Source organism: Lonchura striata, chromosome 2 (genome assembly GCF_046129695.1).
Source record: "Lonchura striata isolate bLonStr1 chromosome 2, bLonStr1.mat, whole genome shotgun sequence".
Taxonomy (NCBI): Eukaryota; Metazoa; Chordata; class Aves; order Passeriformes; family Estrildidae; genus Lonchura; species Lonchura striata.
Window position 1 is genome coordinate 73,069,279 of NC_134604.1, and position 13,830 is coordinate 73,083,108.

General features: G+C 39.2%; 1 protein-coding gene across 1 annotated transcript in view; it reads left to right on the forward strand.

The window, feature by feature from the left end:
- LOC144248904 (uncharacterized) overlaps positions 1-13,830 on the forward strand; it is a 137,246-nt gene that overhangs the window by 3,772 nt on the left and 119,644 nt on the right. Inside the window, exon 2 of the mRNA XM_077790882.1 lies at positions 2,696-3,862. Coding sequence (XP_077647008.1) covers positions 2,703-3,862 — 1,160 coding nt within the window. The 5' untranslated portion in view covers positions 2,696-2,702. The remainder of the gene's footprint in view (positions 1-2,695; positions 3,863-13,830) is intronic.

Sequence of the window (13,830 nt, forward strand, 5' to 3'; positions counted from 1 at the left end):
GGACATGGGCCCCCTGCAGCCTGGCCTTCCCTCACCCTCCATGCTTCCCCGGGATTGGCAGCTCGCAGTCATTGACATCAAGGACTGCTTTTTCAACATCCCATTGTATCCCGGAGATGCCCCCAGATTCGCGTTCTCCGTCCCTTCAATCAATAGGGCGGAGCCTTATAAGAGGTACCAATGGGCCACTTTGCCCCAGGGAATGAAAAATTCTCCGGTGCTCTGCCAAACTTTTGTGGCCCAGGTGCTTTCGCCGATCAGAAAGCTGTTCCCTGAAGCGATCATCCTGCATTATATGGATGATGTCTTGATCTGCGCTGAAACACAAGCTTATCTGCAGATCACACTTTCCAAAACTGTTAAAGCCATTAAAGCTGCAGGGTTTGAAATCGCTGAAGAAAAGATCCAGCTGTCAGCGCCATGGAAGTATTTGGGCTTTCACATTACGGGAAGGACTGTCGCGCCCCAATCTGTCACCGTCAAAGACGACCCACGGACCCTGCGGGATCTCCAGCAGATCTGCGGTACCATCACGTGGATCCGACCTCTCCTGGGACTCACCACGGAGGAGCTGGCGCCGCTCTTCAACCTGCTACGAGGAGATGGCGACCTAGCTTCCCCTCGCGAGCTAACACCTGCCGCCAAAGGAGCCCTGGAGAGAGTCGCTGAGGCCATACGATCCCGTCAGGCCCACCGTGTGGATCGGCTCCTTCCCGTCACCCTTGCCATACTGGGTAAGTGCCCAAACTTCCATGGTCTGCTTTTTCAATGGGACGCTGGGCGGAAGGACCCACTCCTTATCATTGAGTGGCTGTTTCTCCCGCACCAGCCAGCGAAAACTATTTCAGCTCCTGCAGAGTTAATGGCTAGAATAATAATAAAGGCCAGACAACGCCTCCGGACCCTCGCAGGGTGTGACCCGGCGTGCATTTACCTACCTCTTAATTTGGAACAATTGGAATCCCTGCTTCAGACAAACGAAAGTTTGCAAATTGCTTTAGACAGTTACCCTGGACAGATTTCCATTCATTACCCTAAACATAAAATATTCAAAGACACGTTATATTTGGCCCCAAAGTCATTCAAAAATAAAACACCTATTAAAGGTGCTCTCACGGTGTTCACCGATGGGTCGGGAAAATCCCACAAATCGGTGATCACTTGGAAGGACCCGGAGAGTCAGAAGTGGGAGTCTGACATCCAACTGGTTGAGGGTTCCCCCCAGATCGCAGAACTTGCTGCGGTCGTGAGAGCATTCAAAAAATTTCAGCAACCTTTCAATCTGGTAACAGATTCGGCTTATGTTGCCGGGGTAGCAGAACGGGCAGAACACGCCCTGCTCAAAGAAGTTCAAAACAAACAGTTATTCGATTTGCTCACAGAATTAATCTGGCTGATCTCCCACCGAGAGCAACTCTATTATATTATGCACGTCCGGGCTCACACAGACCTGCCAGGAGCTATTGCAGAGAGGAACCGGATGGCCGACCTCCTTGCAATGACATCTCATTACTCTGCACCTGCACTTTCATTAACCTTACCAGACATCTTTGCACAGGCAAGGCTCAGCCATGCGTTTTTCCATCAAAATGCACCTGCCCTTGCCCGACAATTTAAAATATCAAAAGAACAAGCCAAAGCCATACTAGCCACATGCCCAAACTGTCAGTCCTTCGCCCTTCCACCGCTGCCAACGGGGATAAACCCCCGAGGGTTGGCAGCATTGGAGCTGTGGCAAACAGACATCACTCACTATAATCCTTTTGGCCGCCTGAAATACCTGCATGTGTCCATAGACACATTTTCTGGGGCCGTGTTCGCGTCACTCCACACTGGTGAGAAAACAAAAGATATCATCAAACATCTATTCATGGCATTTGCCACATTAGGAGTCCCAAAAGCCATCAAAACGGACAATGGGCCTGGATTCACCTCGACAAAATTCGCACAATTTCTACAACAATGGGGAATTGCCCATTCCACCGGCATTCCCCATAACCCCACAGGACAGGCAATAGTGGAACGCTCCCACAAAGAGTTAAAAAGGCTGCTAGAACAACAACACGATTCGGCTCTGGCCATGACACCAGTTGAAAGATTATGCAAGGCACTTTATGTTCTTAATTTCTTAAATTGTTCTGACCGAGAGCCGAATCCCCCTGCACTCAGACACTTTTGCAATAACACCAGGGCAGTTTTGAAAGAGCGTCCGCCAGTCCTCATCAGAGACCCAGAATCAAAAATCATCTCAGGGCCGTACCCTCTGATAACGTGGGGGAGAGGGTACGCTTGTGTTTCCACAGCCCAGGGTCCCAAATGGATTCCTGGAAAATACGTCAAACCGTACCTGGAGAGCACTACCACGGACCCCCCAGCGAGGAGCAACCCAGCGACCCCATCACAATCACCACCAGATAATGCAGTAGCGTGGCGACGGAGAAAAAAGAAGAGGACCGGAAGACCACCCAACATCGTCTCCCGGGTCCTCATCACAAGGACATACCTACCTCTGCAAGACTTAACAACTTCCGCCACCCCATCCCCTCCTGTGCCGTTCCCTCTACCCTCATACCTAACCCGTCATCCCTTTACCCCTCCGTCCTGAAATTTATTTTTTATTTTAACCCAAAAGGGAGAGCTGGGGGAGGGGAGGGAACCAAATGTATGTTGGTAATATTGTTTTGTTTAATTTTAGTACTAGGATGGCTGCCAGAACATCATTCACCCAAAAGGAACAACAGAAGATGTCCCACTGCGCCCAGCTGGTTGCAGCCACGCTTTCCATCCTCCTGTGGCTGCATGTAGCAGATGGCTGGGTGGTACCACAGCCGAAAGAAAACGTCTGGATCACGCTGGCAAAGTCCTTGCAGCAGGATAACCTATGTCTGGCCATGGGCAACGTGGACAATCCCCTGTCCACTTGCCTGGTAGGGGTCCCCTTGGTAGCTGATGATTGGCCGGTATCCAATTCCGACCTGCTCCGAACCACGGGTAGGAGGCCTAACCCGGTCGATACTTGGGATGAGTGGACCAAAATTTTGCCCAACAGCAAAGAGGAACCCCAAGAATTGGACTTACTGGGGTCCTCCACAGCTAGATATTGTGTCAAATTCTATTATAGGAGGCCAAGTCAAAATTGGCACGGAATTGACTTGGCCAAAGACACATACCGGAAAGATGTAGCACCTATCAGTAAAAAATATAACAGCCAAACCTGGTGCAATTATACTAGCCAGGTGATTTCGGTTTCATCCACTCATCCCAAGACATTGCCCAGGGGGATGTTTCTTATCTGTGGGGACAGAGTATGGTCTGGAATTCCATCTCGGCTCCAGGGAGGCCCATGCAGCCTTGGCAAGCTTGCTACCCTCACTCCAAACAGAACTCAAATTCTGGATTGGAAAAAAGAGAGACAATTGGCACGCACCAAAAGATCATATGCTCAATTCGACGAAAATTGTGACTCCGAAATTTACGATTGGGGAAAAACAAAGAGGGTCGCTGTATCCATCTTTTTACCATGGTATGCAGCAGCTAAGGCCCTCGGTGAGCTTTCTCACCTGGAGTGTTGGATAAGTAAGCATGCCAACGCCTCGTCTGCCGCCCTCTCCGATCTTCTGGCAGACCAGCAAACCACCAGGCAAGCCACATTACAAAACAGAGCGGCTATTGATTTCCTGCTGCTCGCCCATGGCCACAGCTGCGAAGACTTCGAAGGATTGTGTTGCTTCAATTTAACATCACGGAGCACTTCCATCCAAGCCAACATCCAGCGGATCCGGACTGAAGTACAGGACATCAAAACGGAAACTTCGGCTGTGGACCCCGTCCACAAACTATTGATGCAGTGGGGCATTCCCGGGTGGGCAGCCTCCATTTTAAAAGGACTCTTTTGGATTTTCATAATTATCCTTCTGATTTCAGTTGCCTTAACCATCTTCAAAAAGACGCTTACCAAGACTTTGGCAAATATTTATTTAATTAACAAGAACGGGGGAGATGTGGGAGGGGACTTGGGAAACTGTCCCCCCGAATTACCCTGGGAGGTGACAGGTGTGTAGTTCCCTGCCTCCCCTGTTATCAATCAGTATGTCTGTCATCCCTTGGTGCTAGAAAATTCTTTGTTCTTTATACCTCCATTGGTTCCTTCCCTGAAACCGCTCTTTCCCTTTACCCTCATTGGTTATAACCCTGCCACTCGACCCTGACTCTGCCCCCGAAGCCTTCCCTCACTGAACGCTTCATGCCTGGACCCTCCCTCTCTTGTCCCCGTTATAATCCCGATTCCGCCCCCTGTTCGAGGCTCTCAGAGCGAGCTCCCTCCCGGAGTGGTTGTTTTCCCTTCGCTCCCTGAATTGCTGTTCCTCAATAAACGCTCCTGGAAAAAAGCCGCCTGTGAGCCGTCCCGCCTTCATAGAGGAAGATTTCATTACGCTATCCGGCTTCCGAGGACTCGGCTCTCTGACAAGCAGAGTGGTCAGAGACCCAGAAGCCTCAGGCTTCTGTTGCAAATTTCACTGAAAATTGTTTTAGAGTGCTTAGCTAAGTGGTTTTGCAAGAACTATCAGAGGTTTCAAAGGATGACAATGTTTAGTTATGTCATGTGGTTAGCCAAGGGTCTGCCAGTTGGGTCTTTTAGTCATAAATGACTACTCATGCTCAGGAATACCCTGTATGATACTTACTGTCTCCTGACCACTTCCTATCTCCTGAGCCATTAATCCATGGCTACATAAAGTAGGTATCTTGCATTATTGTGCTTTTGGCAGTTTTCAAATCACTTGGTAAAACTTAAGAAAGGTGAAAAAAAAAAAGGCAGAAAGGGAGACATTTTTTCATTATGGGGTACAATAAATGTATTGAGATATTTATATGTAACCCATATTTGAGACCTTCCAAAATCATTTATGCAAACTCTTTAAAATAATCTGTTAATTCCTTCAATTCACATCTCAGATTTCAAGTGATAGCTATTTTCCAAAAATAAAACCAAGACAGAAAAAATAGCTACATTTAAGCAATACCAGAGGAATTTTGTTCCGTCTGTCCCTCTTGTTAATCTTCTTTTCGTTTATTCAATTATATTTCACCTCCAAAACCATAATAATACTGTATAGTATTATGTATAATGTTTATAATATTACAGTTATTTATGTCAATAATGCTAATTTAGCATTTACATGAGAAAAAACATAAAGATAGGAAAATTAAGTGGTTTTTTGTTTTTTAATCTAAAAAAATTAATTTTAATCTAAAAAAAAAATTAGCAGCAAAAAGAAGAAACTTGATATAAATTTAACTTTTTAAATTTGATAACAGATATATTCCAACTCTAGGGTATAAATTATTTGAAACCACAGGATATAATTAATTTGAAAACACAGGAAAGAAGGAAATATTTTCTTTCTTTTTCCTGTGAAAGATTTCTTAGGAAAAAATAGGCACTATAAAAATCTGATTTGGAGAAGACTTTAATTTGGACTGATTTGCTTCAAGTTGCACCTTAGAAATATAGGGAAGAATATAGCTGACCATGGACTGGCATCCATCTACTTCGGTGCAGCCTAGTGTTCTCCAGAATATGGAGCTGACAAATGTGACCTAGGAACTATCTGTATGGAAAGTTGCAAGTAAAGATCTGAGATATATCTTAAGTCATGTCAAATAGTATAAAAACCTATTGTGACTTATCTGGATATTACCTTTTGATATGTTGAAATCTTCTACATCCCTGTTCAAAAATCTTAATCTATTGTTTTTTGGGATTTTTTTCAAACATAAATGGAAAATCAGCAACTTGTTTTGATCCTACTACTTGTCAAATGAGATTAAGTCACATGTAGACTCTGAATATCATTAAAGCCAAAATGCCATATCTATCCTATAAGTTATGTTGTTGTTTTCTTGGTTTGAAAAGACAGGTATCTGCTAAGGAAGGCAGGAGCCCAATCTGAAATGGGAAATATAAACTCCCTCCCTCTGAATTGTTATAATTTTGAAATTAAGGGGGGTTTCTCAGGCAAAGATATGGGAGGAGCAAAACCAGTTCTTTATTAGGGAACAAAGTAAAATAAAATAAACAATGTAGTAATACAAAACAACACTGATAGAGTCAGAATATGACCTGGCACCCTGTTGGTCAGGGTGTTGATGGCAGTCTAATTGAAATGGTGGCTGCAGTCCTCCTGGAGTGGCAGATGTGGTTTTGTTGAAGCAGGGATCTTGTAGAAGGGTGTGGTCTTCTTCTGAAAATCCAGTGGTGGTGTAGATGGGCCTGGTCTTCCTCTGGGAATCCAGTGGAAAGGCTGTTCTGGCATCCCAAAAACTCAGATTATAGCCAGTTAGGAATGCTTGGCTCCTCCCCCTGGGCACAACATCTCACAATGGGATGCTGTAATTTTTATCAGTCATGCAGGGACACTCAATAACCCATTAATAACAGATACCACCCCAGAGGGAGGATTGGTTTGTGGAAGACATAAAGAAAACTGCCCAATTAACAGAAGATAACTGCCACAGCTCTATCAGATGGCAAATAGAATACGCACATTGCGTTACAGTCTGGGACAGTTGTATATGGCATTGCTGGAATTTTTTGCTGCATCTTTTGTGACCTGCTCTATATCTGAGTAAAAGATCCTACTATAATGTACCAGAGTGTGTAAACATTTGTATGAGTCTGAAAGTTGAGACAAAATGCCTGTGAGACACCAGTCTTCTTGAATTAGCACATTGAAGCCACCTGGGCTCCACTCAGCCAGGAAATCTCAAATTGATTGAGACATCTATGTTTAGAAAGCTGAATTGAGATATAGGTGTTTTAAACTCATCTCTTTTCTCACCTAATGACTTGTGATTTAAAATGCTTTTATCGCATGGAGGTTGGTTTGTCCTTACTGCTCAGGAGATCCAAACCTTGATATAAAATAAACAATTGGATTCAATACAAATGGTATTTTATTTTAATGAGCTTTCTAGATGTATTACTGCTTAACTTATGAGCATTATTACCTTCTATTAACTCTATTAATATACAATATTTATATTGTTAATGTGTCCTTGACATTTGTACTTTTTTATCATCAGTATAGCCATAGCATCTGAGTGTTACAGAACCTCATGACACTTTAAAAATTTAACAAAAAAAACCCCCTATCTTTAAAAGTATATATTTAAATTGCAAGTATTTGTATTTGTTTTGTACACTATATTAATAATGGTAATGTAGTTAAGTTGTTTTAAAAATGGCAATTTTCCTTTCCTATGGTGTACAGTCAGCACAAGAGTTTTTTATCTGCTTTGATGTAGTCTAGTATCCTTCATAAATTAGCTGTACTGATACAATTGGTTTTTTTTTAATTTTCTTTTCGATAAGCACTACTGTTAAGGTTAAGATGGTTTAATGCTAAGAATTTAGATAGGTTAATTCTAAGGTCATTTTGACTTTAATGATGTTCAGTGTCTATATGTGTTTTAATCTCATCTGACAAGTAGTAAGATCAAACCAACTTACTGATATTCCATTGACTTTTGGAAAAAAAAGAAAAATCAATAGATTAAGATATTTGAACTGGGATGTAGAAGATTTTAACATATCAAAAGATTGGTTTGAGTTCTTGAGTGTATTTTAAATTGAGAGTAGTGCAAAATTCCAAATGAAATAAATCAACCCTGCTACTTCTTCAACAAAATAAAAGTAGCAGATATGCAATCATATTACAGTTTCAAGATCAGAAATAAAAGGCATGATCTTTTTGGCATTTCTATGTGTGTTAAAGATGTGTTATATTTATCTGATCTAAAGTCAGGAACAACTCAGCTGAGGCTCCTGAATAAAGATTTCTGTTATAACTCCTGTTAGAGGCACTTTTCACTTCTTTGAGTAACTACAATACATATCATATGACAAATCTGAAATTAAATCAAAGAAGAGATGGGTTTAACATTGTATTATGTTGCATGAAATTAACTATATGTTTTTCCTTTGCTATTGGGTCAATTTTTTATCAGTTTGGGGTCCATAATATTTAACTAATAAAGACATCACTTTTCTGAATTTCCTCTCCTTTTTGAATCTTACTTGCACAGATAGATCATGTAGTCATACTGAGTCAATGGAAACAATAAAAGAGGCATTTACATCTCTAATTCTAATAAGAGTTTTCCCAATATTTGTTTATTTAATTGTACACGTTTGTGATGGTTCCCTGCAGAGCATGCTAACTTTGACCCAACACCTCACTAATGTGTCTTTCTGTCTTCTGTGCCATTGCTCGCCTGTAGTAATCATCTTGAACCACAAACATCGCTGTGTTTCTGTCCCCACAATATCTTTGGCATTTTTAGTGATTTTTTGTCTCCCCCTTTGTTTTGAAAAAGGAGCCAGGTAGTAGGGGAAAGAAAAAGGCTTTTACCAAATGATGCATGTTCTTCTAAAAATCTGGTGAGAGTAAAGGATATTTGATTCCCTGTTTAAAATTATTTTATGCTAAATAAAATGTTTTTAATGGATGAGAATTGATGAATGTTTAATATGATGTGCAAAATCAATTTTGATAGTGCCTTCTCTGGAGTGTTACTGTACAATCTGGCTTGTAGTGGGCAAATAATTAGGCTATAAATAAGAAATCCAGCCCAAGAATAAATGCTCTCTGTTACCACACAAACAGCAGGTTTGTCTGTCTCTGACCCACTCCTCCTGCATTCACACTGGGGCATTAAGTTTTGTTGAGTTTTATCATATTTATGTTGGCTAAACACAAAAATACAAGTCAGTATCTACTGGACAAAGTTTCATAAGAGAAAGTTAAGACTAATTTCTAAATCTGAGCTTTAATATTGTCATCACCTCCTAAAATGCTCAGACTTAGGAGCTGAGCAGACTCTTGCTGGTAAGTTGGTTGCACTCTGTTGCTATTTGAAATGGCCTGGTGTTCAATGTTTCTGAGCTGCAGGCTCCATTTTCTTCTTTTTTAGTTTTGAGTAGTTTTATACCTTTTCATGTCAATGTTTTCATTCTTTACTTACCAGTTATGCACAGCTCAACATCCTTGCATCTGTTATAAATTTTTTGTTTGCATATTTCTCTTGCATGTCTAATTGATACAGTTTTCATGCAATTTTGACCTGAAGAGTCCCATCGAAGATGCTCAATATTTCTTCAAGGAAGTACATTTGCAGTACTTCCTGTCATGACACTGGCATAAAATTTCTTCTTTTCTAGACATCAGTATTTTTGCAGTTAATTCAAAATATTTCTAACATCTTAGTCTTTGTGACTTCTGTTTTTGTAAGAGAACATTTCAAATTCTGTTCCAAAGTCTAATGAATATGCTGGCTTGAAAGCAGTTTGTGAGGTTTAAAAAGAAATAAGAAAAGATGCCCTTGCAGGAAAAGCATATTCAGAAAGGCTTTGATTTTCCTTAAGCCTTTTGAGTTCATGGCAAAGAGGCAATTAAATACTGTCTGGCTTCATTTGTCTTGTGTAGTTTTATCCAGACAGACAAGTTGCTGGAATGCACTGTGAAATAAATGCATGTTCATTTTATTCTAAGGAAATTAGTTAATCTATTAATGATAAGTGAAATATCTTTAAATAATAATGAAAATTCTTTAGAAGTTTAATAGAGTATTGATATTTATATTATATTATTATATTTGCTTTTTTCTAACTTACTTTTAATTATATTGTAATAAATATGGCAAAGTGCAAGTGCTCTTAGTGCCACAGCACCCATAACTTGTATCTTCTGTCCAAGAAGGAAGTACAGATATTATGTCAGTGGAATTTAATAATGAAATTTTTCTTTTTGTAATATAGACCACATGAAGTGATAAAAGTGAGATAAAAAATAAAAGTTAGCTTTATATTTTAAATAGGAATCTATGTTTTGTTTACAATAACTTAAGTATTTACATCAATACAGTTAGCTCTGGTTTTATGGCTACTTGTAAATTTTGTAATAAATTCAATCCAAAAGGGCTTGGGCTGCTTCTACTTTATATTTTTAATTTACCACTATCTCTTTGTTAAACACTCTTATATTTTGTTCATTTACAATGAAAGAATTAAATTGCATCCAGCCCTGAAGTCCCCAGTACAACACATAGATCTGTTGGAGAGTGTCCAGGGGACAGCCATGGTCAGAAAATGACCAGTCATGGTCAGAGAGGTGGAGCATATGTCCCATGAAGACAGGTTGAAGGAGCTTCCAGGTTGCTCAGCCTGGAGGAGTAGGGCTCTAGTGACCTTATTGCAGATTTCTGGCAGCTAGAGGGGATGTACAAGAAAGGTAAAGAGGGACTTTTAAAAGGGCCTGCAAGGATGGGACAAGGATGAATGACTTTAAACTGAAAGAAGGTAGAAAGTACGAGCAAGAATTTCTTAACTCTGAGGGTGGTGAGACACTGGAACAAATGGTCAAGAGAAGTTGTGATGCCTCATAAAAGGAAACATTCAAGGTCAAGTTGGATGGGGATTTTAGCAACCTGATCTAGTGAAAGTTGTCCATGGCAGAGAGGTTGGACTACACGATCTTTAGGGTTCCTTCCAATCCAAACTATTCTATGATTATTTCTCTTTTTAGAATGTCTTCAAACCAGGTCTGCTTCTAGACCCTTCACTTTGTCTGAGCCAAGGCTTTGATACAAGGTTTTCCCTTCTTTTGAGAAGTCAGATTGATATGATGTATTCTATAGTCTATGCTAAAGAGAAGAAACTAATTTGAAATTATCCTATTTATAATTTAAAGTACATTATCATCTAGGACCAATAAGCTTAATTCCATGTGCAATAGAATGTCAGCTGCCATAAAAGGGAATGCAAGAACAATATTTCTCCTCCCACACTGTAGCAAAAAGCTGGAGTTATGCTGATAATTAGCACAATAAACACATAAAATTGCAGGAGAGGTTAAATTGATTCATATATTAGGACAAAGTAATTGGATAATGCAATTCTCAAATTTTTTGACCAAATGCCAAAATAAAATATGCACAAAGAAAATAATTTGGGTTTTATTTTTTTTTGTTTTAGTAGGAAAAATTTGCTTTGAGAAAGTATGATATGTATAATAGATGATCAAAAATGATCAAAGCTAATATTACAATTTATACCTTTAAATTTTCCTGGGTGTTTGTACTGCAACATAATCTTTAGCTATTTTATGTGCTGTTCTTTTCAAGTATAGATTGTTAAACTTCTGCAGAGTTAAAAAAATCCTTGAATACAGTGGACAGTACTTCTGACACAGAAAAGACAGAAGCAAAAGAACTAAAAAAAAATGTCAAGGTTAATTGAGACACGACTTCTGTATAAGGAAAAATTATATTAACACGCTTAATTTTGGAAAGAAATGATTGGCAGGGGAAAAGAAAGGAACACGAGAAATAGTAAAGAGAGTTTGCTTTTTCAACAGAAGATATGAACAGGAACTGATCAAATTCAAAATGAAAAAGAAAGCAGATTCTTTACAAAATACACAATTAAGTTATGAAAGTCCTTGAAGAAAGAAAGTTACAGCAGTTTAAAACCATTAAAAACCATTCATGAAAATAAAATATACCTAAGGTTATGACCACAGCACACCATCCTTTGCTCAAAAGTTTTCTGAACTGCTATCACCTGGAAGCTAGTAAGATATTCTGTTGAAATGTCATTACATGCAATTCTTTTATTTTTCAGAATTTGCTCATTCATTTGTGTTGCCATGTACAACAACATTGTATGTTGTTGGGGTTCTTTTTTAATACTCTCCTTTGTTAGTACAGAAATTACTACTTGGAAAAAATAACAATTTGTGTGTAAATACATGAAAAGTGCTTCAGAATGTGAAGACACTACAGTTAACAATAACTAATCCTTTATTTAGCTCTGCATGGGCTAAATCATAAGACCTGTGGTTACAAAAGATAGTACAGTTTCCAAAATAACATGGCCAAAACAACCTCGACTAGAAATATAAGTCAGTGTGTTTTACCATTGCATCATTACCTCTGTGCTATATTCAGTATATTACCTATATAGCACATTCCATACTGTATTACAGCCAAATCATGGCTGACATTTCCACTTTTCCTATCCTCTATGCACTGCTTTCTTAGCCATGTAGAGTTAATTTTATGGAACAGAAGTTGAACTTTAATCAGTCGTTTTGCAATCTTTGATTAGTATATTGTCAAGTATTCAGCATTGTTTTTATTAATAATTTTCCGTAATTATTATACATGCATCAGTATTATTTCCAAGGTTCTTGTATTTCAAAGCTCTAAGTGTGTCATGCTTCATTATTCTTCACTTGATCTTTGGAGCTTGCTGCATTGTCTGTAAAAGGAAAAAGAAGAAATGAACAATAAATTCCAATTCTAATGTAACACAGTAGAAGTGATAAATTGTTTTGGCATGTCATAGAAACTAAATGAGTTTCGGAAGATAAACATGTGTTGGAATTTATAGGGTATAAAGTTCATTTTGTATGGCTGTTATAAATCACTGGACAAGAAACTGTAACATACTCAGTATCATACTTTGTTCTACTCTACCTTGGAGCATTTATATCCATCAAAGAAATTACAGCTCAAGTAGAATTTAAGGTGTCATTTATTTACAGGTGGTGATAATGACAAACAAATCCTTACCTAGTGCACTGTGCATGCTCAGGAGCAAAACTGAAAGACACAGAAAAACAGGTAAACAAAATAAATACAACTTTTTTTTGATTTTTTTTTGATGTTGCAGATGAGTTGTTTGATTCTGTGGAGTTAAAAGATGATGGACAGATTCGGAGCAGATGACTATAGTACCTACAGTCTGTTATGTCTTGTTGCAGTGTGTTACAATTGGGTTCGTCGTGTCCAGGGAGGGTGCAGCTGCCAGCACCAGGCATGGGAATAAATGAGACGGATCTTTGTTTCAGAAAGCTCGAGAATCCATTTATTATCCTCAGGGCTCAAGAACCCATTTATTACCCTCAGGGAAGAGGGGCAGGACAGAGAGAAAAGACCAGGCAAAGGCAGGGTCATGGGGTTTTTATAGGGAATTGCAGGATTGTAGTTAGGGTGCGGGTCAAGGGAGGAGTTATTAGCAACACAAAATGGGTAAGATCAAATTCCTGTCTCTTAGGAAAAGGGGCATTCCACAATGGGTTGGTCGACCCAGTCTGATCACAGAATATCTGCTGTTTCTCATGAGGAAATATTCCAGTGGTCATTTAGAACATCCCATAACCTGCCTTTTCCTTCAAAGTTTGTGTTATTTGTTAGCCTGCTTTTAGTGGAAGTTCTATTGATGTTCCGAAGTTCCATGAGGACTGCTTCAATGCCCAGTGTGTGGAACAAAAACATGAGAAAGACTCTTCAAATTCCATTATACAGCCCCAAAGTAAATTTGTCACTTCACATGGTATCTTTTATGTGGTGTCAAGGAATTCTTCCTTATATGACTTATACAGATATGTTTATTACAGGTATTTGTCAGATAAATTCTGGTTTTGTTGTCCATGTTAGAAAGGGTGTCTTTGTTAACTCATACATCATCTTCACACAAATAATTTTTTCCTCCATGGCTGTTACCAAGCCTATGGTATTTTTTCTGAATGATATTTTGATTTTATTTTTGTTTGTGTTGTGGGTTTCTTTTGGAGTTGTATTTTTGCAAGGTGGTTGAGTGGTTTTTTTTTTAATTACTTGAAGTCTTGAAATAATATCATTATCTTACACATCTTAAGAAGCATTTTTTTTAACTCAATAGATTATTCAATTTTTTCCAGGTGTTTCTCCTCACAACATGCAATATTTCTTAGTTTATGTTATTATTAACTCTAGAAGGGCAAG